The sequence below is a fragment of the Salmo salar genome, chromosome 23 (assembly GCF_965601325.2).
Source record: "Salmo salar chromosome 23, fSalSal1, whole genome shotgun sequence".
Taxonomy (NCBI): Eukaryota; Metazoa; Chordata; class Actinopteri; order Salmoniformes; family Salmonidae; genus Salmo; species Salmo salar.
This window is the reverse complement of record NC_138313.1, coordinates 21,738,860-21,764,261: the sequence shown is the minus strand read 5'-3', so window position 1 is coordinate 21,764,261 and position 25,402 is coordinate 21,738,860. Positions and strand designations below refer to the sequence as shown.

General features: G+C 44.7%; 1 protein-coding gene across 4 annotated transcripts in view; it reads right to left on the bottom strand.

Annotated features, from left to right (window-relative positions):
- lnx1 (ligand of numb-protein X 1) overlaps nucleotides 1–25,402 on the bottom strand; it is a 67,481-nt gene that overhangs the window by 12,867 nt on the left and 29,212 nt on the right. For all 4 annotated transcript variants that reach the window (XM_014168981.3, XM_014168982.3, XM_014168985.3 and 1 more), the window contains 7 exons: nucleotides 20,878–21,125; nucleotides 18,002–18,157; nucleotides 11,631–11,836; nucleotides 10,541–10,942; nucleotides 8,575–8,709; nucleotides 4,296–4,473; nucleotides 357–615 (listed from right to left, as the gene is read on the bottom strand). In XM_014168981.3, coding sequence (XP_014024456.3) covers nucleotides 357–615; nucleotides 4,296–4,473; nucleotides 8,575–8,709; nucleotides 10,541–10,942; nucleotides 11,631–11,836; nucleotides 18,002–18,157; nucleotides 20,878–21,125 — 1,584 coding nt within the window. The remainder of the gene's footprint in view (nucleotides 1–356; nucleotides 616–4,295; nucleotides 4,474–8,574; nucleotides 8,710–10,540; nucleotides 10,943–11,630; nucleotides 11,837–18,001; nucleotides 18,158–20,877; nucleotides 21,126–25,402) is intronic.

Sequence of the window (25,402 nt, the reverse complement as noted above, 5' to 3'; positions counted from 1 at the left end):
ATGTTCAATACATTTGCTAACATTTCCAAAAACATATTTTTCCTTTTTTCATTATGGGGTCTTGTGTAGATGGGTGAGAAAAATCGAATGAATGTTTTATTCAGGCTGTAACTCAACACACTGTGGAATAAGTCAAGGGGTACGAAAACTTTCTGAAGGCCCTGTATGTTGGTCTATCAAACAAGGCTACAAAATATGCCAAACAAGAGGCTATTGGTGTCTGGGCAACAGTGCCACCGGGTTCAGACTGAGTTCTAAACCTTGGAGTGTAGTGTATATAATTAGCATTCTTCAGAGAAGGGAGGAGAGGGAGAATGAGATAAGAGAAGGCTAGCTGGTGGTGTACTGCCACTCACCTGGGCAACTGCAGCCATGACACCCACAATGGGGAGTAGTCATCAGTGTGTGGCAGCGTGGCGAGGCTCTGCTTGGTGCTGTCAGTGGGCGAGGGTGAGAGGCAGGGGGGCGAGGGGCACTCTGGGTGGATTTCTTCTGGAGGCCTCATCTCCAGGACCTTGAGCACCACAGGGGAGGTGGTGTTCTTCAGGTTGGCCACAGCCTCGCCCCGCGTCACCCCTGTCAGGTCCAGCCCGTTCACATTCAGCAGGATGTCACCTGCATAGAGATGGGAGGACAGAACACAGTACCACTCAGCACAGCCACTCAGCACAGCGTTGCCCTGACTACTGTCCATTCTGACATCTTTCAAAAGCAAAACTTCCCAGAGACAAGGACTTGTCTCGTCTGCCTATTTGAATATTCAATCACCTCCCGCAGGAACACAAAGCAGTGGGAACAAAGAGCCACCTGCACATGAAATACCTCCCTGATAATCAAGGTGGGCTTGGACAGTACAGCACTGCACAACCAGCTGCCATCTGGAGAGGAGGCTTACTCAAAGGACAACATCCACTCCTTTGATTAGGATGCACTATGCAGATACACTCAGTTGAAATTGGGATAATTCTTATGTAGACAGCTGTATACACAAGCATATTCACATAACTGATATGCATGGGAATACACTGTGAAAATCAGGCCTTTGATAAAGGTCATGGTATAACCACACTCAATATCATACCCACTTCCTCACTCTCCTCACACATAAACCACATTTCCATCCAGTCTTAATGCGAGTAAAGTCACACTGTAAAAGAAAAATCATGACGGCTGAGATGGAAACAGGTCGTTTCAGTACAATTTGATGAATGGCGACAGATCATTTGTTCGTTCGACATGGTGGGATCTTTTGGTGTCTGTCAAATGAATTATCTGTGAATGGTGGTGGAATCGCAAATAATTACATATCGAAGTAAACTTGGAGTCACACGATGATATGGTGTGTGGTAGTGGTGTGCCGAGTAGTCGGACAAAGCGAGTATTGTAACGGATATGGGCAATTGTCTGGATAAGATTATGATCAGAGTATTTTTTTGTAATAAGGTTCCAGCACGCAAGCATCTTTCTCATGTCAGTCAGTCAAGTGAGGTGCTGCGTTTTCTAAGTAACTCAAGTGGCTAGTTTTCCTGTCTGTAAAGAGAAGGGCTGTCTCTACATTGAATCTGCTGCTCTGATTGGATAGAGTGAAGCTGTATTTCTATGTCCACTGCCATCATAATTTCACCCGATCACTTTCACTTCTCTGTTTCGGTGTGATAATTCAGACTGCTTCTGCCTCCTGTTAGCCTGCTACTATGATAAATCAAATAGCAAGGACGTTTGCTATCACGCTATCAATGTGCATAATATCTAACAAGTGGGGCGAGGGTAGGGAAAAGAATATGGGGTAGGGAAAAGAATATGAAATGCCGACGTGCATTCTGACAGATAGCAAACTTGTCTGCCCGCTGCAAATTGAGGACACACAGACACAGGTCAGACACACAGACACTCTGCGGCTCCTAATATGCAGCTTGTGTGGTCTAATATGCAGCTTGTGTGGTCTAATATGCAGCTTGTTTGGTCTAATATGCAGCTTGTTTGGTCTAATATGCAGCTTGTTTGGTCTAATATGCAGCTTGTTTGGTCTAATATGCAGCTTGTTTGGTCTAATATGCAGCTTGTGTGGTCTAATATGCAGCTTGTTTGGTCTAATATGCAGCTTGTTTGGTCTAATATGCAGCTTGTTTGGTCTAATATGCAGCTTGTTTGGTCTAATATGCAGCTTGTTTGGTCTATAAAGGTGCATGGAGGTATTTTTCCAACATCTACTTAGGCATATTAAAACATTTACGTTTTCTCCGATCACGAGTATCATCCGATCCAACTATCAACTGTCAATTTACGGATTACAATTACGAATACGAATATGGCCATGTCAGCACACTCCTAGTGTGTGCTCCTCCCACTGCGACTAGGGGAAAGCATGCAGTTTACCAGGCTACAGATGAAATAAGTTATGATGAACTTCACAACTTTGAAACGACTTTGAAGGTTTTGAATGATGTTCACTGTGCCCTGGATAGGAAGCTGCATTGTGGATCTGTGTTCATAGACTCGTCAAAGGCGTTTGACACTGTGGACCATACCGTCTTGGTGCAGAGATAGAAGTGTGTTGGGATTACTGGTCATGCTCTGGAGTGGTTTCTGAACTACCTGTCAAATCGAACCCAGTGTGTTAAGTCAGATGTAAGTCGGACACAGTAGAGTTGTGCTCGGGTGTGCTGCAAGGATACATTTTAGATCCCCCTTTGTTTATTAACTATATCACCAACATTGGGAGACATACTGAGACAGCTGATATACATTTTTATGCGGATGACACCGTGCCCTATTCAAATGGCAGCAGTTTGACTTCAGTTTGCCTGCATTCACACACAGTCATCCATTGTCTGTTTGCTGTTGTATTTGTGCTGTCGCCAGTGTTTTCTGTCTGTGTTGTCTGTTTTGTCTTACATCGTTTTTTTTTATAATTTTTTTTTATAATCCCAGCCCCCGTCCCAACAGGAGGCCTTTTTCATCATGCCAGGCCGTCATTGTAAATAAGAATTTGTTCTAAATTGACTAGCCTGGTTAAATAAAAAATATAAACAGGATGGTGAAAGTGTGATGATTTTGATGCTGCTTTTCAAGAAATACCTAGGGTCTTATTCTGGTGTCATGATGATCAATGCTTGACTGCCGTTTGACAAATACAAATATTCTCGCTCTTATCAATAACAATGTCATCATGTAGACTAGCCTACCTACACTGTATCTGCGAGCTGCTAGAGCACACGTGCCAAGACCAGAGTAGGCACATTTGCTATTTAACGCAACAGTTTTTGTAGAGTTTAAAATGCGATGGAAACACATCGATTTTTATTCGGTACATGAACACCTAAGTGAAAAAGTACATTTCGTGTGCGCTATGTCATCACTCACTTTCTATCGGCAATAAGGAAAATGCACATATTTTCTTTTATGCAGATTTTAGAATATTCGCATAAAAATCTGTCACCAATTGGATGGAAATCTAGCTAGACACACACACACACGTAGGGGATTGTGTGTTCAGACAGACAGACAGACAGACAGACAGACAGACAGACGGGTAGAGCAGGGTCTTGTCTGGCCTCTCTGTACTGTCGTTTTCTCAGGCAGATCCCTAGGATCAACAGGAGGCACTGGGTTTAAATGCCTCCACTGCTCTTTGATGTCTGGCCCGGCACAGAGAGCTCCCTCAGATGTTCTGACATCCCACACACCCGGAAACACAACTATACTTTCACACACTGCAGTACATAGCCATAACAGGCCTGCGCCACAAGTGCATCCAATCATTTGGGAAGTGCGTCTGTTTGTCTATTTCAGAGCTGACTGATTTTGTATAATGAGCTGATAAAGTGCAACCTGTCATTTCCTCTGGAACTTACTTAATCAAATTTGAGGTGCGTGTATGTGTGTTAGACTCAATTTGGCGAGCACTGATCCGCAGCACTACCTCTGTGTTTCCTGTTGGATAAATAACCTTGGTAATTAAGCACGAGTCTGACTGTTTATCTCAACCAGTCTGTTCTACACAAGGGACAAGTCACACAGACACAACTCATGACAGATGAAGCCTGTCTGCAGTACCAACTCTGGAATCGTGGTGACCAGCAGGGACTGCACGGAACAGAGAAACTAAACTATCATGCCAATATTGGAGCAATTCAAGGAATATCTAAACTCCCTTCCCGGAACATTGGATTTTAAATCTACCGTATGACTGAGTGAGAGTGTGTGAGCTTGTATTGTGCGAGTGTGTGGTGGACTCTTGAGTGTGTGTGGGACTGTGTGTGTTCTACAGTAGAAGGTTTGTCACCAGGCTGTACCTTTGAGGATGGATCCCTCCTGTCCCACTACTCCGTTGGGGTCCACGTTAGTGACGTAGACCGGGAGATCCCAGCCGCGGGAGGACATGCCCCCTGCCACCGTCATCCCCAGGGAGTGATGGGGCTCCTTGGACAGCGTCACCGTCTTCTCATAACACGCCGGCTTCTCACATGAGTCCTGTAGATGGGAGTGGTGCAACGTGAGAAATGTGTAGAATGGTTACACTGTAATAGATGTTTATTCACTATATAGCGTTTATTGCGTTGTTTGTTTCTGTCGAATGTGATTTCTTGTGGTTTAAGCTTTGATGTTTAGTGTGTAAGACTAAGTACAGTGTGTGATGTTCAGGATTATTTAGAATAGTTGTGGTTTGTGGAAGTGAGAGAGTGTATGTACAAATGTCGGATCTTCATTTGACCCATTTTATTGAAGGAGGAAAATAATACATATTTAAAAATCGCAGCCAGGGGCAGCTGAAAGCGCTGTTTTTTAAATTGTATTATTCTAATAATGTTTTAAGGGCATAGATCAGCTTTAATATTGCAGATTTTAAAGTGTCCTTTTATTGTCCCCAGCGCAAGGTGCACCTGTGTAATGATCATGCTGTTTAATTAGCTTCTTGATATGTCACACCTGTCAGGGGGATGGATTATCTTGGCAAAGGAGAAATGCTCACTAACAGGGAGGTAAACACATTTGTGCACAAAACTTGAGAGAAATAAGCTTTTTGTGCGTATGGAACATTTCTAGGATCTTTTATTTCAACTCATGAAACATGGGACCAACCTTTACATGTTGCGTTTATATTTTTTGTTCAGCAAAGATTGTGGCTTCTATCAATGTAATTGTCTGCATCATTTCCAAATGCCATATATCTTTTTTGGTAAATATATATATTATTTTAAATATATATTTTCCCCTAACCCGTCCACCCCTCCCCTAATTGGAGTAAACTAAAGGACAACAATACTTAGGCTTCTACTTCCAGCTTATACATACTATATACATTTTACAGACACAGTATATTATATATTAGTTATCGTTTGTTTTTAGTCCCCTTCCATCTCTAAAGACCATCCATCTAGCTGCCATATATTTTTCCACTGTGCTCTTTCACAAAAGTTCAGAACCTTTCTATTCTCATAGTTTATTCATATTGTAAATTAAAGATAGCATTTTTTCCTAAGACTATTATATTATTGATCGTTTGACTATGACTTTTCCCAATCAGCCAGCAGTGCTATTTGCGGAGTTAGCTCTAAGTAAGTGTTGCAATTTTTCAGCCATTCCTGAACCTGCAACCAGGAACAAGCTACAGTACATATTGGCAGCACCAAAACAAGTGATCTAATGAGTCTCTTCACAGTGTCATCTGCAGAGCTAGGATGAGTGTATCCCCCATATATATAACATTATGTTGTTTGCAAGAATTTTGTATAATAATTTAAATGCAAAAACTTGAAGTTTTGAATCCGGTGTCAAAAAGCTCACTAACAGGGATGTTAACAAATTATTTTGTGCAATTGTTTTGGGAGAAATAAGCTTTTCGTGTGTATGGAAAATTTTAGGGATCTTTTAGTTTAGCTCATGAAACATGGGACCAACGCTTTACAATTGACTTTTTGTTGCGTTTATATTTTTGTTCAGTATACATAGCCTAACTATAAAACGTGGGCGGGCATCCACACTAGAGGAAAATGTATTGTTTTACAGTAGGCCTACATCTGTAAATCAGCTGATGGCCCACAAGTTAGCCTACAGAATGTATTGGAATATATGCCACGTTCCTAGTTCCGACTAGCACGTGAAAGCTGCATTAATCAAATAACAAGGGGCCTATTGCAACCATCGATGGCACTAGATTATTACCAGCTGATGTGTCATTAAACCATCAATACGTGCTAAATTCACCTGCACAGCTGAACTCAATTGCAACCATTATTGGTCACCTCATTACCGCTTCCTAAAAGATGACATTGGTGTTACCTTAGTCCTGCTTGCAACCCAAGTCTTTCAAGATATGTTCGTCCTCTGGTTCGTCTTATCATCGGAACAACTTTTTGAACAGACTAAGGGCGATGTATCTATTTGACAAGCATTCTATACAATAGAAATCAAGTATTTCCTCATTTACCACAGCAAATCTACTGTGGCAATTTACCTGACACTTTGTATGAATGGAAACTCGTGTTTTGATAGGCTACAGTAGAATATAGTTTAGGTGTAGCAGCCTACTGTACAGCTACATTTTGGATACACTTGACACTTGTCCTATGTCGTAGAGGAGACCAATGTCTATCTTGTGTTACTAAGCTATATAAAATGAGGGTTGTTGATGTGTGCGGTTGCATTTTAGATACATTTTTGTACATTTGAGTGTTGCAATAACAGGACATATAGGCCTACCGTAGCAGTATGACATTTATTAATATTCTGTCTGGTGCTTTTAGCGTTTTGTGCGCGCGAGAGTGATTGGATGATTTTGATAGCTGGCACTGGACCAAAGAAAGAGAACTGCAGGTTTTCAGCGAAGGCGTCGAAATCACAAGGCTCATTAGAATATCTCGATTCGCAGGGCGTTTTTTTTCTGCGACAAAACGGTGAAAATGAAGATCCGACATCTGGGCTGTGCAAAGCGTGTATGTGAGTGTACATGTGTGAGTCAAGGAGTGTAAAGTAGTGTAATTAAAACATGGACACATTGGGGCTGATGTGATGTGGCCTGCGCTGCTTCTCTAATGTGCTGCACTCACACATTTCTGACCCTCAAGTCACATGCCATGACTACCCCAGGACACTACACTAACCACAGCTGTCACAAGCACTGACCAGTACTGCACACGGTGATGCATGCGTGTGCAAGGCGTAAATGGGTGTATGACGTAAGAGTGTGTGTTTGCGCGCGCGTGCGAGTGTGTGCGTATATGTCTGTTTCTGTAGCTGTAATTGTATATCTCTCTAAATGCGCCTGGGTTCAAATTAAAGGAGTGTACGGTCCTGTTTTTCTTCCAGTAAAACTAGGATTGCTGACAGCCCTAGAGCACCTACAACAGACACACACACACATCCAGTAGGAGCCAACTTCATTACTGTGTTTCAATATTAAAACACCATATAAAGGCCTGGTGAGGTTTAGTCTAAATATGATCTATCGTCCTGCTGGAGGTGGCTTGGCTTATCTCAGAACAATAATACATTGTTATTGTTGCTACCTGCTATCGCTGCGGGGTTCTTTTTATTACAGCCTCATTCTCTCTCTGCTAGCTTTGACGCCAAGGTCTTTATCTGAAGAATACGGTAAGATTCCGCCGTCACACATTCTCTAATTTTATCAGTGGGTCTGTGAGAATTACAACTTCAAATCTAGAAAGTGAGGTGAGAGCTGTGAAGTGAATCATTATTAGAATAAGGGAAGTTGTCAGCTCCAATAATGAGCTGGAGAAAATCCTGTTTTAGCGTGTCAGTGGAGGGGGTGTGAATCCTGTAGGTTGGTGGCGGCGTTTTCTTCAGGGATGATATGCTCAGAGAGAGAGAAAGAGAGAGAGAGAGAGAGAGAAAGAGAGAGAGAGAGAGAGGCGGCTGCTCCGGACGCACGTAATGGCTCTCTGAGAGGAGCGGAACACTCTGACACAACTCAGGATGACACACTCCTCTTTGATGGAGGAATAATACAGCTCAGGATCATTTTCACATCAAATTAAATATTTAGCATGAGAAGAAGAGGCAGGAAAACAGTCTGTTTCTTTTGTGTGTGTGTGTCAAATCAAATCAAATGTTATTGGTCACACACACATGGTTAGCAGATGTTAATGCGAGGGTAGCGAAATGTGCGTGTGTGTGTGTGTGTGTGTCTGTGTGTGTGTGTATAAGGGCTCTATTCAATCTGTGTTGCTGAAGCGTTGCAGATTGCGTAACAGAAACGTAAAGGTCATTTCTGATTGAGCCGACATCTGCAGCGTTTACAGTGAACGCGGTCTCTGCTAAAGCGGGGACACTGCCTTTAAATTTAAATCCCGGTGTAACGCTGATGTTAAATAAAGCCCTATGTACAGTATGTAAACGTGTGTCCAACCTGAAGAAAAGCTCCTCAATCAAAGCAGTGTCTGACGTATTTGTGTTTGTTTGTGTGTGTGTGTGTGTGTGTGTGTGTGTGTGTGTGTGTGTGTGTGTGTGTGTGTGTGTGTGTGTGTGTGTGTGTGTGTGTGTGTGTGTGTGTGTGTGTGTGTGTGTGTGTGTGTTTGCGTGCATATGCTCGTACATACGTCATGCATTGCTCACCAGTAGCGTGTGTTCCATGTCCACTGGAGAGTATGGTGGGGGGCCTTCCATGCCCCATGGAGCCTCCTGCAGGATGTCAGGGTTGGGCAGACAGATCTGACGAGAAACAATGAAGTGGACCCGCTCCTCACTTGCCTACAGGAGACAACCAAATAGACAACCAAGCTCAGACCCAGACAGACACACAGAGCAATGCATTAAGAAGAGCAAACACAAGAAGAATATCATGGTTAAGCTCTCATAAATACTCACTGAACACAGCTTCAGTAAAGTTGATCCAGACAAGTCCTTAAAAACAACTTTCACTGCCACGTAACTAGACCCAGACACAGAAAATACACTGCTACTGTACCTAGAACCTAAAAAGGGTTCTTCGGCTGTCCCCATAGGAGATCCATTTGAAGAACCCTTTTTGGGGTTCCATGTAGAACCCTTTTCACAGAGGGTTCTACATGGAACCCAAAAGGGTTCTACCTGGAACCAAAAATGTTTTCACCTGAACCACAAATGGTGCTCTTATGATGACAGCCGAAGAACCCTTTTAGAACCCTTTTCTCTAGGAGTGCATAGCTGTTCAAACAGGTCCATCTTGCTCTTCCCAGATGCTATGTTGGGGGTAGAGTATGAGCAATTTCCTGTTGACATTCTCTACCCTCTCCTACCACCCCCTGAAGAGAGCTCTAGGGAAAGAATCCCCCACAGAGAGCTTGGCCAGGCAGTAAAATATATCAAACATTTTATTACCCCCGATAGGTTAATCCACATAATAAACAGATGCTCTGTTACAAATCACTCTCACTCAAACACACACACACACACACACACACACACACACACACACACACACACACACACACACACACACACACACACACACACACACACACACACACACACACACACACACACACACACTTTACTTTCTTCAGGAAGCAGCCTGGCTGTGACTCTAACACCCCCAGGAGTGGGTAGTCTACAGTATATGTGAGTAATTCTGTTCAGGATGGTGTATGTGTGACACTCTTATCCTCCCATTAGACCCCCATCCTGCTGAGACAGAGCTGCTCCATAGATCATAGATTAGTAGTCAGGTCATTTTCACTTCGGTCTCTAAGAACACTGCAGTCTTTCTGCAGCCCACCTTCTCTCACGACCCCTTTTCCAACTTTAAACTCCTCATTTTTCTTACTCGTCTGTATGTCTCCCCTCTCTACAACCTTTTCCCTCCAGCTTCTTTCACTCAGTCTCTTCATTACTCTGTGTTGTCCACCCACTCACACAATGACTCACTCACTCCCTCATTCACTCCCTCATTCACTCCCTCATTCACTCTTAAGAACTTGCACACGCTCACAGGCGCATGCGCACAAGCGCAATTATTTCACATTCAAGCGCACACACACACACACACACAGCAGCTCAGCCTTCAGAGTTGCTCTTTTGAGAGTGCCTGTGTTCTCTGTGGAGCAGAGCTGACTCTTAAATTACCCAGTCCAGCTTGTAATTGCCTTAATTGGACTCATTTAATTGGTTTCCCGCCAGTTCTTAATATCTGACAGAAACAGCCTGATGTGAGCAGCCATGTTGAGTCCTCAGAGACCCTCAAGAGCCAGCCAGTCTCCTCAGATAAGAACCCAGAGAGCACAACTACATCCCATAGTCAACCAGAAACACACCCCCGCAATTACCCACCATCCACCAGGAAGCAGTGCCTCAGCCAAGCAGCAGAGCAGCGCCCAGTCGACCACAGACACACCACAATTAACCACAATTAACCGCAATGGACGGGGTCAAAGCCAGCCAACAGAGTGCAATTTACCAGAACCACACTCCACTAATTGTGATACTATACCAGGAACCCAGAGCCAAGAAACATACCAAGCACACTACCAGACACACACCATTCCCAAGAATTGTAAACGACAACCAACCAATGCTCCCTGACCCCTGACCCCTGCAGACTGACCTGGATGAGTAAAGCGGCGTGTTCAGGCGCTCCGTAGCGCAGGTCGTGTCCGTTGATGGCGAGGACGCGGTCGTTGACGCTGAGCTGCCCGTCGTGTGCCGCCAGGCCGCCCTCCAGCAGGTGGAAGATGAAGACGCCATGTCCCTCTGGTCGTCTCACCAGCTTGATGCCCAGCTGCTCCTCTGGGGCGCTCTTAGCCAGGACCACGTGGATGCTGTCATCCCTCAGGGGATGGCCGTGGGAGAGGCCGTGAGGCATGTAGCCACTGGCCGCATCGTGGGGGTGCGAACGGTAGCGGTGACGCTGCTCTCTCAGCACTGTGAGTCGCAGCAGCTGGCAGGGCTGTTTGAGGGTGGCCAGGGCGTAGCAGTGGGGAACATTGCTGATGTCTATGCCGTTCACCTGAAGATGAGCGGGAGAGATGTAAAGGTGGAGTGAAGTCTCAGATTATATGCAGGTTATATTGAAGAGTTTATTTCCAAAAACGTTATATTCACATTGTTCACATTTGTGTTTTTTCATCAGAAATGATTGGTGTTTAGCTGGAATGGAGTATTTGGGTCCTGTATATTTGATATGAGTTTGTCTCACTACAGATCTCATCTTACTATATTGAATACTTAAAAAAATTATAATAATACTATTGATGTCACAAATGTATCATTTGTACATTTCTTTATCAAAAATGTAGTTATTTGTTACATTTGACTATGTAAACCCTAGCTGTACTACTTATTTCTCTGAGAGTTAGGCGGATACAGTATGTAGCATTTTGCAAAAAAACATGATTATTTGTCTCTCTGAAATGAAACCATCAAGTGATTGATCTTAAACAAATGCATGTCTGTCATTGAAAAACCCAATGCCATGATTAGATAGTGAAAAAACAAACCAATCTCTTTCATCATTTCTTTAAACAATAAAAGCTAATTTGCCAACATTTCTGAAAATGGATTCATAGCATTTTGGAATTAATATGTTAGGTCTATAGCTGTGATGTAATTCAAATTCGAACACAAAACACAATACATACAGTCACATACATGGCGAGTAGTACTCCACCGTACTCCAAACAAAAACACACACTGACCTTGAGGATAATGTCCCCGGGCAGCAGGCGTCCATCCCGGGCGATAACCCCCTCCCTGTAGATGTCCTGGATGAGGATACGCACCAGGGGGGTCTCGTTGCCCCCCACAATGCTGATGGCCAGGGGCTCTGAGGGCTCACGGTTGATCTTAATACTGGTAACCTCACCATCAGGGATCAAGTGATGGAGCTGCGGTAGAGCCAGCACTGAGAGAGTGAAGGAGGTAAATAGAGAGAGAGAGAGAGAGAGAGAGAGATACTCTGATTTCTATGATGAGAAGGAAATCTCTCAAAGACGCAGTGCAAGGCCAACAGAGAGAGAGACACATATATATACATATACATATACATATGTATCGAGAGAGCGAGAGAGCGAGAGAGAGAGAGAGAGAGCGAGAGAGAGGAAGCAAACAAGAGAAGAGAGCGAGAAAGCCAGAGAGACTGTGTAGAGAGGTTTGGTGTTGAAGCAGCTGTCTCGACTCCCTCAGGTTACCAAAACAAGCTTTACAAGCCGAAAGGGAGAATCCACTTGGCTGATCATCCTTTCTAATGTGTGTATCATTAGTCACATCTGTACCAAGTATGCTTGGGAAAAGCCTTACATGTAATTTTCTACAAGGTTATTGCTTGGGTGGATGGAACATCACACACACGTTTATACAGGGTTTGCACAGATACACAGTGACTGTACAGGCACATAAATTAGATCTAAAATTCTCACAAATACACAACCACAGCCTCATACGGCACACACACATATGCACCCATGCACTTACACACAGTGTCAGCTTTCAGGTGTAAGAGTGAAAGTAATACCACTGTCACCAAAGGGATGGTCTAACTTCAGCCTCTCCCACACAGAGTTGTTCCTGTATGTTGTCCTCTCTGTTTCCCAGCTCTGAGCAGCAGACACACCCTGACTGGACTGGACCATTAGATAGGGGAGGCAGGGACTGGTATGTGTCCGTTCAATACTGCCAACAGTCTGGGCCAAGAGCTAACCAGCTCACAGCTACCTCGGACAATGTGTGCTATATACACTATCTATATCGCTCTGTACCTATCAGTGGTTCTATCTCTCCCTCCCTGCTCATTCTCTCGATCTTTCTCTCTCTCTGGCCCACTCTCTCCCCCAATCTCACTTGTTCCATAGCCCCAGTCCCTAGTTCTACTCACACTGCAATTTCTCCTTTCCAAAGTCAATATTTTCTCTTCATCACCGCAGATTGCTTCCAGGGAGTAGAGCACATTAACACACAGACCTATGCCGGTTATATAACCTCACTCTCTCTCCCCCCTCTTTCTTTCTCTCTCCCTCCTGTCTCTCTCTCTCTCCCCCTCTTTCTCTCTCCTTCTTTCTCTCTCCATCCCCTCTCTCCCCCTCGCTCTCCCTCCTCCCTCTCTCTCCCACTCTCTCCCACTCTCTCTCTCCCCCTTCTTCTTTCTCCAGAGGGATTCTATGAATATTTAATCTATTCTCACAGCCTCAATGACGGCCTTAGAGAATAATATGGTCTCTGATCCTTCTCTCTCTCTCTCTCTCTCTCTCTCTGACTCACAGCCCAATGGTCCTCCTCATCATCACCATCATGAACATCATGGCTCATCCTCCACTTTCTCCTCCTCCTCTTCATTCTACTCTTCATGGCTCTGTCCATCCCTCTCATTCTCCAGGGTCGTCCTGTATACTGCGTCCATCTGAAATGGATTCTATATGCCTCTGCAATAAACACTGTATCAATAAAATGGGGAATAAAATGGCAGCAGTTTTATGGGCGCCCAACCAATTGTGCTATTATGTGGGTTTTTTCGCGTTATTTGTAACTTATTTTGTACATAATGTTTCTGCCACCGTGTCTTATGGCTGAAAAGAGCTTCTGGTTATCAGGGCAGCGATCACTCACCTCGGATTAGACGAGGATTTCTTCTACAACAAGGAGGATGCAGAGGACATTCTCCAAACACCCGACAGGGCCGACATCCCCGTTATTTGCAAGAGGAAGCGACGCAGGTACAGAGGACAAAGAGCCAGATGCCTCGTGAGGACCCGGAGAAGGCGAGTGGGAAAGCTGCCGTTACCGTCAATACTACTCGCCAACGTGCAATCATTGGACAATAAATTAGACGAGGTACGATCACGAATATCCTACCAACGGGACATCAAAAACTGTAATATCCTATGTTTCACGGAATAGTGGCTGAATGACAGCATGGATATTCAGCTAGCGGGATATACGCTGCACCAGCAAGATAGAACAGCACACTCCGGTAAGACGGGGGGGGGGGTCTGTGCATATTTGTAAGCAACAGCCGGTGCACGAAATCTAAGGAAGTCTCTAGATTTTGCTTGCCTGAAGTAGAGAATATTGTGATAAATTGCAGGCCACTCTACTTGCATAGAGAGTTTTCAGCTATACTGTATAAGGAAATAAGCAAACAGGAAACCACTCACCCAGAGGTGGCGCTCCTAGTGGCCGGAGACTTTAACGCAGCGAAACTGAAATCAGTTCTACCAAATTTCTATCAAGATGTTAAATGTGCAACCAGAGGGGAAAAAATTCTAGATCACCTGTACTCCACACACAGAGGCGCGTACAAAGCTCTCCCTCGCCCTCCATTTGGTAAATCCGACCACAACTCTATCCTCCTGATTCCTGCTTACAAGCAAAAATTAAAGCAGGAAGCACCAGTGACTCGGTCTATAAAAAAGTGGTCAGATGAAGCAGATGCTAAACTACAGGACTGTTTTGCTATCACAGACTGGAACATGTTCCGGGATTCTTCCGATGGCATTGAGGAGTACACCACATCAGTCACTGGCTTTATCAATAAGTGCATCGAGGACGTCGTCCCCACAGTGACTGTACGTACATACCCCAACCAGAAGCCATGGATTACAGGCAACATCCGCACTGAGCTAAAGGGTAGAGCTGCCGCTTTCAAGGTGTGGGACTCTAACCCGGAAGCTTACAAGAAATCCTGCTATGCCCTGTGATGAACCATCAAACAGGCAAAGCGTCAATACAGGGCTAAGATTGAATCATACTACACCGGCTCCGACGCTCGTCTTATGTGGCAGGGCTTGCAAACTATTACAGACTACGAAGGGAAGCAGAGCCGCGAGCTGCCCAGTGACACGAGCCTACCAGACAAGCTAAATCACTTCTATGCTCGTTTCGAGGCAAGCAACACTGAGGCATGCATGAGAGCATCAGCTGTTCCAGACGACTGTGTGATCACGCTCTCCATAGCCGACGTGAGTAAGACTTAAACAGGTCAACATACACAAGGCTGCAGGGCCTGACGGATTACCAGGATGCGTGCTCCGGGCATGTGCTGACCAACTGGCAGGTGTCTTCACTGACATTTTCAACATGTCCCTGATTGAGTCTGTAATACCAACATGTTTCAAGCAGACCACCATAGTCCCTGTGCCCAAGAACACAAAGGCAACCTGCCTAAATGACTACAGACCCGTAGCACTCACGTTCGTAGCCATGAAGTGCTTTGAAAGGTTGGTACATCAACACCATTATCCCAGAAACCCAAGACCCACTCCAATTTGCATACCACCCAAACAGATCCACAGATGATGCAATCTCTATTGCACTCCACACTGCCCTTTCCCACCAGGACAAAAGGAACACTTATTTGAGAATGCTATTCATTGACTACAGCTCAGCATTCAACACATAGTACCCTCAAAGCTCATCACTAAGCTAAGGATCCTGGGACTAAACACCTCCCTCTGCAACTGGATCCTGGACTTCCTGACGGGCCGCCCCAGGTGGCGAGGGTAGGTAGCAACACATCTGCCACGCTGATCCTCAACACTGGAGCTCCCCAGGGGTACGTGCTCAGCCCCCTCCTGTACTTCCTGTTCACTCATGACTGCATGGCCAGGCACTAATCCAACGACAAAGCCTATTTCCCCTCAGGAAACTAAAAAGATTTGACATGGGTCCTGAGATCCTCAAAAGGTTTTACAGCTGCAACATCGAGAGCATCCTGACTGGTTGCATCACTGCCTGGTAGGGCAATTAATCGGCCTCTGACAGAAAAGGCACTACAGAGGGTAGTGCGTTCGGCCCAGTACATCACTGGGGCTAAGCTGCCTGCCATCCAGGACCTCTACACCAGGCGGTGTAAGAGGAAGGCCCTAAAAATTGTCAAAGACCCCAGCCACCCCAGTCATAGACTGTTCTCTCTACTACCGCATGGAAAGCGGTACCGGAGTCAACACCTCCACAAATTCTTGTTAACCAACTATAGTTTTGGCAAGTCGGTTAGGACATCTACTTTGTTCATGGAACAAGTAATTTTTCCAACAATTGTTTACGGACAGATTATTTCACTTATAATTCACTGTATCACAATTCCAGCGGGTTAGAAGTTTACATACACTAAGTTGACTGTGCCTTTAAACAGCTTGGAAAATTCCAGAAAATGATGTCATGGCTTTAGAAGCTTCTGATTTTCTAGTTGACATAATTTGAGTCAATTGGAGGTGTACCTGTGGATGTATTTCAAGGCCTACCTTCAAACTCAGTGCCTTTTTGCTTGACATCATGGGAAAATCAAAAGAAATCAGCCAAGTCCTCTGAAAATAAATTGTAGCCCTCCACAAGTCTGGTTCATCCTTGGGAGCAATTTCCAAACGCCTGAAGGTACCACGTTCATCTGTTCAAACAATAGTATGCAAGTATAAACACCATGGGACCACGCAGCCGTCATACCGCTCAGGAAGGAGACACGTTCTGTCTCCTAGAGATGAACGTACTGTTCATCAGTACAGCTGCATCAAAGGAAATGGAACAGAGGGGACTGTGAGGGGACTGTGAGGGGACAAACACATACACACGCTGACACACTAACACACACACAATGTTTTAGTTTTTGTTTGTATATCATTGTATTTTACATTTGTGTGACTGTCTCTGTCTATCAGTGTATCAGTGTTTTGTGTTTTTTTGTGGACTCCAGGAAGAAAAGCTGCTGCTTCTGCAAAAGCTAATGGGATACAAATAAACAAACAAAGCTTGGACCGACAGACTGATAAACAGCTTCTATCTTCAGGCCATCAGACTGTTAAAGAGTCATCACTAGCCGGCCTCCACTCGATGCCCTGCACTTTAGAGACTGCTGCCCTATGTACATCTATGAATTGGGGTTTTAAATGGAGTGTTAATATAAAAATTGAAGAGCATCTCAGAAGAATTCATTGAACACTCGTCACTTGAATAATGTTTACATACTGTTTTTCCCACTTTATATGTATATACTGTATTTTAGTCATGGCTCATACTATATAATGTAGGGCATGGTCTCTACAAGGTGTTGAAAGCATTCCACAGCCCATGTTGACCCCAATGCTTCCCACAGTTGTGTCAAGTTGGCTGGATTTCCTATGGGTGGTGGACCCTTGTTGATAGACACGGGAAACTGTTGAGTGTGAAAAACCCAATAGCTTTGCAGTTCTTGACACAAACCTAACTCCATACCCCGTTCAAAGGCACTTCAATCTTTTGTCTTACCTATTCACCCTGTGAATGGCACATACAAAATGTATTACTCAGCTGGGATCATAGCTTTCACCTGGAATCACCTGGTCAGTTTATGTCATGGAAAGAGCACGTGTTCTTAATGTTTTGTATACTCTGTATAGTCCAGACTATGTCCAGCAGCTCTCTGTCCCTGTCCCCTGAAGCTCCTACTCTCTGTCCTCCAGCCTGGCCCACAGAGCCCCAGGCTCCCACTCTCCCATCTGATCACTATCTTCTGCTCTGTTCTGGGGACCAGAGGACTCTTACACAATGTGCAGCTGAATTATTAAAGGAACATATGCTGCAGTAGTTACCCAGCCGTGTCACTCTCAGCACAGAGCCAAAGGAACTGCTCACACATGCACACACATACACACACGAACAAACACAGGCACACACTCTCGCAAACACATACACACTGGCGCACACAAACACATTCAAGTAAACACAGACACAAAAATCCATGCAAGCGCAGGCATGCACCTACACACGGACACACGCACACACACAAGTACTGACGTGTGCACACACACACACACACACACACACACACACACACACACACACACACACACACACACACACACACACACACACACACACACACACACACACACACACACACACACACACACACACACACATCTCATACCCTCTACAGAGAATCACAGAAACTGCAGACACAGCATAGAGATCACCGACATCATACTGATTTAAACACAACCCCCACTGACAAAACAATATAGACATAGACACACTGTATACACACATTTCATATAGTGCACAAAAGAAAACACACAACCACTCACTCAAAAGAACACACACATACCTTCCTGGGGCACACTGGCGTTCCTGGCATTATCTTGTTCCTCTGCGGACTCATTGGACACGGAAGTGCCACTCTTGGTCCTCCGCAGGACACTGAAAGCACGGTTCAACCGCCTGAAGGAGCGGCTCCTGACCGAGGTGCGGTCATAGTTTCGGACTGAGGGGAGAGAGAGACAGGGGCACACTTTATAGATCAGCTCTGTTCTGACTGAACATGTCTGGACAAGTCTCTGAGACCACTTCTCCACAGCCAATCAGATGCCGGAGATCTCTCGTCCTCTCTGCCTCTACAAAAGCCCTAACAGCAGCTTGAACACATTTGTTTTAGGGATTCCAATCAATACCCTTCAGCAATTCCCCAAAACACTCATTATTACAAGAAAGAATAGAAATGCACACTTGAGGGAGGAGGCCTAGAAACTCAGCAGGGGTGATGGGCTTTGTAAACTGCAGCAGTCATGTTTATGTAATCTTTCTGCTAAAACTTGGTGCAGTTTAAATACACCAGTGAGACCCTACTATAATCTTCTATAGTTGAGATTCTGGCAGGGAGTGTGCATCCCTGGCTCTACCAGAACAGAGCAGGCTGCAGTGGAGTGTGAGCCCCAGCCTGGCTGCCCTGAGAGCGGAGCAGTGGGCCTCTGCAGCGCCCCTCCCTCCCTCTGCGGGCCTGGGGAGATGCGAGGCCTCCTGACAGCCACATTATTCTTTAAACGCACCCGGCGCTTCTGGAGCTGACAGCTTGTTCAGCAGCAGTGGCTCTGCATGGTGGTGGGTACTCCGCTCCGCTCCGCAGCCCTGGCCAAAGTGCTGGTGCAACATCATTTGATGCCCCCCCACCAGTGGCGCGCTCACGTTAAGAGGGGGGATGTGAGTGAGAGTGACACGCGTGAGTGGCTCTAGGGTTCACAGGTGGGATGAGTGGAGGGTGAGGGGCTAACTCGTCATTCAGCATTAATGGACCTGGGCTATATTTAACCCTCATTCCGCCCACTCTCACTCCCTCTCTTTATATTCTACCTCCCTGCCTTTCTCTCGCTCGCTCTCTTTCTCTACCCCTCCAGCCCAGGACAGAGATTTTATAGATCGGTGAAAAATCGATGCTATAAAAGCTAATTGAAGAACAGGATTTCCATCAAAGATCATTAAGTAGTACAGATACTGTATTTAAGTGTGCATGGCTTATGGGATGTTCACTACAGCTCAAAAGTTTGGGGTCACTTAGAAATGTCCTTGTTTTTGAAAGAAAAGCAAAACATTTTTGTCCATTAAAATAACACCAAATTGATCCGAAATACAGTGTAAACATTGTTAATGTTGTAAATGACTAGTGTAGCTGGATATGGCAGATTTTTTTATGGAATATCGACATAGGCGTACAGAGGCCCATTATCAGCAACCATCACTTCTGTGTTTCAATGGCACGTTGTTTTAGCTAATCTAAGTTTATCATTTTAAAAGGCTAATTGATCATTAGAAAACCCTTTTGCAGTTATGTTATCACAGCTGAAAACTGTTGTTCTGATTAAAGAAGCAATAAAACTGTCCTTCTTTAGACTAGTTGAGTATCTGGAGCATCAGCATTTGTGGGTTCGATTACAGGCTCAAAATGGCCAGCTTCATTAAATAGTACCCGCAAACACCAGTCTCAATATCAAAAGTGAAGAGGCGACTCCGGGAGGCTGGCCTTCTAGGCAGAGTTCCTCGGTCCAGTATCTGTGCTCTTTTGCCCATCTTAATCTTTTATTTTATTGGCCAGTCTGAGATATGGCATTTTCTTTGCAACTCTGCCCAGAAGGCCAGCATCCCGGAGTCGCCTCTTCACTGTTGACATTGAGACTGGTATTTTGCGGGTACTATTTAATGAAGCTGCCAGTTGAGGACTTGTTTCTCAAACTAGACACTCTAATGTACTTGTCCTCTTGCTCAGTTGTGCACCGGGGCCTCCCACTCCTCTTTCTATTCTGGTTTGAGCCAGTTTGCACTGTTCGGTGAAGGGATTAGTACACAGGGTTGTACGAGATCTTCAGTTTCTTGGCAATTTCTCGCATGGAATAGCCTTCATTTCTCAAAAGCAAGAATAGACTGACGAGTTTCAGATGAAAGTTCTTTGTTTCTGGCCATTTTGAGTCTGTAATCGAACTTACAAATGTTGATGCTCCAGATACTCAACTAGTCTATAGAAGGCCAGTTTTATTGCTTCTTTAATCAGAACAACAGTTTTCAGCTGTGCTAACATAATTGCAAAAGGGTTTTCTAATGATCAATTATCCTTTTAAAATGATAAACTTGGATTGGCTAACACAACGTGCCATTGGAACACAGGAGTGATGCTTGCTGATAAAGGGCCTCTGTACGCCTATGTAGATATTCCATAAAAACCTTACGTTTCCAGCTACAATATGATGTTATTTTAATGGACAAAAAAATGTGCTTTCTTTTAAAAACAAGGACATTTCTAAATGACCCCAAACTTTTGAACGGTAGTGTATATCTGGTGTGTGGGTATGAGGGGGTAAAATACATGTTTGAATAGTGTTTACTGGTGGTATCTATGTAAGTGAGGGGACTATAAAACTGTGACTAGAAAGCCTCCGCTGGCTCCCTGCTTTCTATTGATTTTCAATCAGTCACAGTGACAAACACTGCGATGCGCGCGCACACACACACACACACACACACACACACACACACACACACACACACACACACACACACACACACACACACACACACACACACACACACACACACACACACACACACACACACACACATATACACACACATATACACACACACACAGTGCTTTATAGATCAGAGAAAGGTTACTAGGTGCAGCACTACCCATAACCGTACGCACACAAACACACTCACTCTTCTTGGAACTGCTGCGGGCTGCCAGGCTTGTGGTGCTTCCTGATTGGCTGTTGTCCTCCATGCTGGGATCGAAGGCAGGGTTGACGAGGCCGGGCTCGTCTGATAGGAGGGCGACCGCAGAGGAGGTGGGGCCATCGCCGGGCAGGGTGGCCACAGTGAGTTCTGATGTGCTGTCAGTGCAGTCCCCCTCCTGGGAACGCCGCTTCCTGTCGGCAGACAGGCCATAGTGAGACGCCCCTTTACACCTTCAAATACACACACAGGGAGACAAGGACAGCCTGTCAGAAACATACACCATAGACCCAGCTGGGAGAGGTCACGCATCAACAACAACAGCAACCCACCAAGAAAACCTGAAAAGAGGTTCAAATGGGATACTGCAACAGAGACGTTGTATAATGTACCCTGTGATGGATGGAACTATTATTACGCTCTCAGTGACTCATCACCAATTACAGGATGTGTCATGAATATATGATGCAGTGAACACACGACAGCCACTGAATCACGGAACAGAATAGACTATCAGTCAACAGCCCTGAATCCTCTTGAATCGTCAGTGGCTCAGTAGTGACAACATAGTCCAGTCCAGGTAGAGAGGATATGGACAGGGATTAAACAAGAGAGATTAAGGTTAAAGGTCACCACCATCTCAGGAGCAGTGGTTAATATGATGTGACCTCTGACCCATCACCCCCTGGATGCATCCATCTCCTCACCTCTACTTCCTGATCCAAGCTGCCCAGAGGGGACATCTATTTGACCTCATGACTGATGTCATCATCTTGACAGGTGATTCCTCCTCAAGCAACATCACACACCCAATACACAACCTGCTAGTGTATAATAGTATATTTTCTTACATAGACAACTGATCATTGTATTTGCATTTGTATTTTTTATGGTTGTTCTTCTGAAATAAAAACTGGATTGATACTGTCATTTTGTCATTCTTGTCCTGTCACCCTTTCTGTCTTATTTGATCAGTCAGTGTATAATTAAGCAATAAGGACCAAGGGGGTGTGGTATATGGCCAATATACCACGGCTAAGGGCTATTCTTAGCCAGGATGCAACGAGGAGTTGCCACGACTCCCACCGAAGGTGGCTCCCCCTCCTGCTCGGGTGGCGCTCGGCAGTCGTCGTCACCGGCCTACTAGCTGCCACTGATTCCCTTTTGTTTACCCCCTTTCCGTTATTGTTTGCACCTGTTCTGTGTTGGGGTGATTAGCAGGGCTATATTAGCCAGTAGGCCCGCCTGCTCTTTGTGCGGGATTGTTTCTCATTTGTATTGCTTGGTTACACGCTGTTGGTGTTTTGCGCTAGTGCGTGTCTTTGCGCCGACTGTGTTTGTCCCCTGTGTTTGGGGCACTTTGTTTTGTGTGCGCTCCTATTGCTATTTGGGGTGGCTTGTGTTTTCGCCGTTTGGCTCATTAAAAGCCATTACCCGATATCGCTGCTTCCTGCGTCTGATTCCTCTCCCACAACGCTCAAGCCTTACAGGAGTGCCTGGATATAGCCCTTCGCCGTGTTATATTGGCCATATACCACAGCCTTATTGCTATTATAAACTGGTTACTTAGAAAATATATGTTTTGTCATACCCGTGGTATATGGTCTGATATAGCTTTCAGCGAATCAGCATTCAGGGCTCGAACCACCCAGTTTATGTATTGTGCTGCTGTTTGAGTCACTGTGGATAAGATCGGCTGACAGATGATTGAATACAAATGTGAACAAATCAACGTTCCAGTGGTTATAGAGAGCAGGTAACACAGGATACATGAGGAATATAAAACACCACAGAGATCTCAATGTCATATTCTCCCTCATGAAACTAATCGCATTCTCAAATTCCCAATATTGTTGACGTCTTTCACGTCCCTACACTCGCTCTGCAACACAAACAGAACACTCGAAAGGCACAAATACCAACGTGCACATACACACGCACAACCCTACAATTGAAATCCTCACAAACTGAGCATGTCGGAGAGTGTGTTTGCAAATAGACAGCAAACAGCTGTCTCTGGGTTTTCCTCTCTTTCCCATAATAAAGGCTTTTTGGTTGAAGTGCCAATAACGGAAGCTGAAACAACATTGTCCTGTCTCTGCCTCTCTGTAGAGCTATAAGAACAAACATTCATTAACTGTCTTTTTTATGGGCTGGATCATACCAGACCCAGTTAGAGATTCTACTAACACACTCAGACATACACAGCAAACCAGTCTGAAGCAGTGTTTTGTCTCAATAGAGGTCTGTCTGAGCAGGTCATGCTCTGTGTCCATACATCACAGACAGAGAGATTTCATCCTGAACTGGCCTCTATATCTCACTTCCAGCCATAGGGCTTGACTGGCTCCACCAGTCAGACAGAATTTGGGGAGCAGTCGGTTCAGTTTGGCATGGTTACTGACATTCAAAGAAGAGGGAGACGTTTCAGACAGTGGAGCCAAGCAGAGGACCATTGATCATGATTTGTGGCCCAGTCAGAGCTTGGCTATGCTGGGACGCTTGCTATTACTAACTTCCACCTGTGTTCCACAAACCTGTCAGATGCAGGGAGGTGTGTGTGCTTACGTGTGTGTGTGTGGCGGTCTCTTTCTATCTACCGGAAACTCACCCTAATTCAGAGCTAACGTATTGAATCCTATCAAGAGTGTCGAGTCAGCAATATACCACTTAAGCAAGGGTGGTTGGAAGTGGTTGGATAGAAGAAGAATATTTCAGTCCACAACGCTGAGCCCTGCTTCAGTGGAGAGGGGCATCATCCTTCCACATGTCACTCGACATCAATTTGTGTAATTAAAGCTGCATGTACATCAGTCATAAAAGACTGCTGTTACACCAGCACGTTACGTGCTTCAAGTGGGGCTAAATTAATTACTTCAGGACATTAGGAACTTTACAACGTGCACAAGCACACATGTGTATGCACGCACACACGCTCACACACACACCGCAGACACTGGAACACACCTTCAGATGGCAAGCCTGCAGTACAGTACCTTTGGAGAAGCTGACAGTATGGAATTAAATCCTGAGAAAACATTCCCACATTTTACCCACGGCAGTGGAAAATTGAAAACCTAAGTTAACGGAGCTGTTCAGAGAGTGATTAACAACCCACATGACAAAATACTATAGTATAAATACTATAGTATTCACAAAAGTTTTTTGGCTGACTACTTTAGTATTTACTATAGTGTTTTTGTTTTATTATTTTTGACATCGAAGTGGAGGCTTTCTCCTTCAGGAAACCTACTGGAGAAATACTAGAAGAGCACATTTTTGAAAACCTGTAGATAGGTAGGTAGTGTCATGACTTGACTTTAACATTCATCTGAAGACTGTTATTTTTTCAATTTACTAACTATGTTTCATTTTTACCCGATTAAATTAATCATGTAACAATTAACTCATTAGGATCTGGGGCACCACGAGAGCGGTTCTTTAAAGAGTTACCATCTCCCAAATTAAACCCTAAAAGGTCTTTACCTATTACATATATAAACTATCAACGGCGGCAGGTAGCCTAGTGGTTAGAGCATTGGGCCAGTAACCGAAAGGTTGCTGGATTGAATCCCTGAGCTGACAAGATAAAAATCTGTCGTTTGCACCTGAACAAAGCAGTTAACCCACTGTTCCCTGGTAGATCGTCATTGTAAATAAGAATTTGTTCTTAACTGACTAAATAAATGTTCAAATAAAAGCTTCTATAATTCTGAACAGTCGTAACCTCCTTGCATCTGCAAAACCCGAGCCTTACTTATGATTCAGTACTACACAAATTGGTTTAATTATTTATTTACTTGCTAGTTAAATGGGAACACAGAATAAACACGCACACTCTGTACTGGTTATTGACTGGAGACATAATACGCTGAAAACAGGTCCCTTGCGGAATGACAACAACATGGATGCTTGTTATAGAAGAGATGGAGAGAAAGGGACAGAGACACTTAACATTGCCACTTTCAGAAACTACTCTCACATACAATAACCATATACTTTGCACACAAACCTCCGCCCGCTTTGAGCAAGAAATCATGAAGGGTATGAAAGAAGCTGTAGAGTCTGTACCATCAGTCTGTATATCCAAATATGATCCAAGTAATAAGTTCCCACAAGGTGTGTGACCAGTGCATCCCGGGTGGTTTGAAGAATGCATTATCTATGCGAGCGGAAGCTCACGGTACAATATGGTTTATCTCTCAGAGACGACACCCTAGTCATTGTCTCGTGTGTGCCTTGTTAAGGGCTTTGATACCCTTAATTCAAATCCCCTTCCTTCTGGGGATCAGAGGCACAGGGCTGCTTTAGCCACTTAGGCATATCTCCACTGCTGCTTAGAACATTAAAGGCTGTCTGGAGGAATTAAGGCCACAATCTCTCCAGTCTGAGGCCAGAGCAGGGAACCCAGACAACTGTCTCCAAGTCGCAGAGGGACAGGGTGGTCCTGAAGCTGGGGACCCTAGAGAGAGGAACCAATGAGCGAAGACAAACAAATGTTGGATAATTT